This window comes from Macrobrachium rosenbergii, chromosome 48, assembly GCF_040412425.1.
Source record: "Macrobrachium rosenbergii isolate ZJJX-2024 chromosome 48, ASM4041242v1, whole genome shotgun sequence".
NCBI classification, from domain to species: Eukaryota; Metazoa; Arthropoda; class Malacostraca; order Decapoda; family Palaemonidae; genus Macrobrachium; species Macrobrachium rosenbergii.
The window spans coordinates 45,810,133-45,812,124 of NC_089788.1; the positions used below are offsets into that span (position 1 = coordinate 45,810,133).

Consider the following 1,992-nt stretch of genomic DNA (forward strand, 5'->3'; position numbering starts at 1 on the left):
GTGCCACCTGGGTACCTCTCAGGCTCGAATCGCCCGAAGAATGGACTGCCTAGCAAACCTACGTGTACTCATTGTAAGAAGGTGGGGCACACTGAAACTTTGTGCCACTATAAGCTAGCCACTAGTAAGCAGCCTCCTACTAACAGCCAAAACTCCTCTCCCTTTATACCCACTCAGCTCTCTCCACTAACTGTCACTGTAGGTCACCGAGCCCCCCAAAAGGGCCAGTGCAAATCCTGTGGTGCCGCCGGCGACTGCAGTGCTGGACATCCGGTCTGTCCACATCATGAACCCACCACCAAGTTTGTCAACCTAATTAGCACTTCATTCTCTGCGGCTGGGCCACAGAAGATACTTCACCCCGAGAAACTGGAAACCCAGTTAATTTCGGTGGCGCCCTTAAGGGCTCTAGCCTGCCTGTGGCCCTTCTGGTCACAGTAGACACCACAGCAGATGTGAGCCTGATTTCCAGGGCCCAAGAGCCATCCAGTGCCATGGTTGACGAGCAAACCCGGTGGGAAATGAAGTTGATAGAGGGACACACCACAACCATTCCCACATTCAAGTTCCAGGTTATGGCACCTTCGGGCACACTACCCCACTGCCTTGGCATGGTGGGTGGAAGCCCTTTCCCAACGCCACTTTGCAGCCACGCTACCTCCTCCACGGAGGCTCAGACTGTAGGAGCACACTAAAAAGAAAAACCACCTTCTGTCCACTGAGGTGGTCAGTGGAAGGGGCACACACAAAAACGTTCTAGGCCTAGTCCTCTCTCTCCACGAAAGGATGGCCATCATCTCCCTCTCCCTGAAGAGACATTCAGGAGGAGCAGTATCTCTGTAGGGTGTGCAAGAGAACAGGCCACTCCACTAATTGGGAGGGCTGCCCAAATAAGCGACTCCCAGCGGATGCTCCTGACCAAGACTCTCCAAGAGCCTCTGACCTCCAGCTGGGGCAAGAATCTCTGTCTCAGCCCAACTCAAGCCATCCGCGAGGTATTGCACCTCCAGACCCCTCATCAGGCGTGCCTGACCCTTAATCGCTGTCAGTGCCACTTGCAAGCACTGAGCGGTGCTATGCTTCTCCATCTCGGACGTTGAGCCACTACTCAACGAGGACCCTGTGCCAGATCCAGATGATGAGGCGGATCCTCCTCCAGGAGATCCAGGACCCCTCACAGCACTAATCATAGCGACCTGTGAGCCTCTGGTACCCGACACGTCTTCCTCACCAAATCCATCCCCAGAGGATGAACCTCTGGTGGACCAATCTGCTACACCTCTGGGAGACCAGGAACTGGCTTCCCCAGACAAAGAGGTCGAAACCGCTCTTGCTCCGGTTGTCGCAGCAGCCAGAGTCAGGAGCCCTTCTGTAGCCTCTGAAGCTACCCCTGACCTCGTGCCCGCTAGCCCTTCTGGCCTTTCCCCAGAGTCAGTGCCCTCATTACCTCCAAGGACTGATATAGATAGGCCTTGGAGGAACCTGAAGAAGATGAAGAAGGGCGGAAGAGAGCCAAGTAGTTGCAGAGCCATGAGCTCATGCTAGCACTAGTGCCCTCTCAGCACAGTGCCTTTGCATCTTAGAGTGATCCTGGCTCCTTGCCCAGAGGAGGTAGCCAGCGTGATCTCTATCATACTACAGCCTAGACCAGATTGAGTACATTGTAGCAGTAACCTTGTCACTTACACCTTACATTGAGCAGCAGTAACCATGTAAGTACATTGTAATTGAAAACCCAGCCATCCTAACTATTGTGAAGAGAGCCACGGAGCTCATGACACCCATGGCCTAATACCTCAGTGAGGCAAGCATTTACCATATGAGGCAAACCTCATGTATAGAACAGTAATTACAAACTGTAGTGCAAGACATTATATACTTGTAACCTTGTAACTTAGCTAGTTCATTATCCTTTACGTTGGTGCTACGGCCTTGTTCTAATAGGTTAGGTCATAGGAGATACCATTGAATGTACTATCTGGCTAGGTCTGA

At 52.5% G+C, this 1,992-nt stretch overlaps 1 protein-coding gene across 1 annotated transcript; it reads right to left on the reverse strand.

The window, feature by feature from the left end:
- Positions 1 to 869: 869 nt before the first annotated feature.
- Positions 870 to 1,532, reverse strand: LOC136831076 (uncharacterized protein DDB_G0282077-like). The gene has a single exon (XM_067091023.1). The coding sequence runs from the start codon at positions 1,530 to 1,532 to the stop codon at positions 870 to 872; it is 663 nt and encodes a 220-aa protein (XP_066947124.1).
- Between the last annotated feature and the right edge of the window lie 460 nt (positions 1,533 to 1,992).

Coding starts and splice junctions, on each gene's coding strand:
- LOC136831076 (XM_067091023.1), bottom strand. CDS start 1,532: ATGGCTCTGCAACTACTTGGCTCTCTTCCGCCCTTCTTCATCTTCTTC.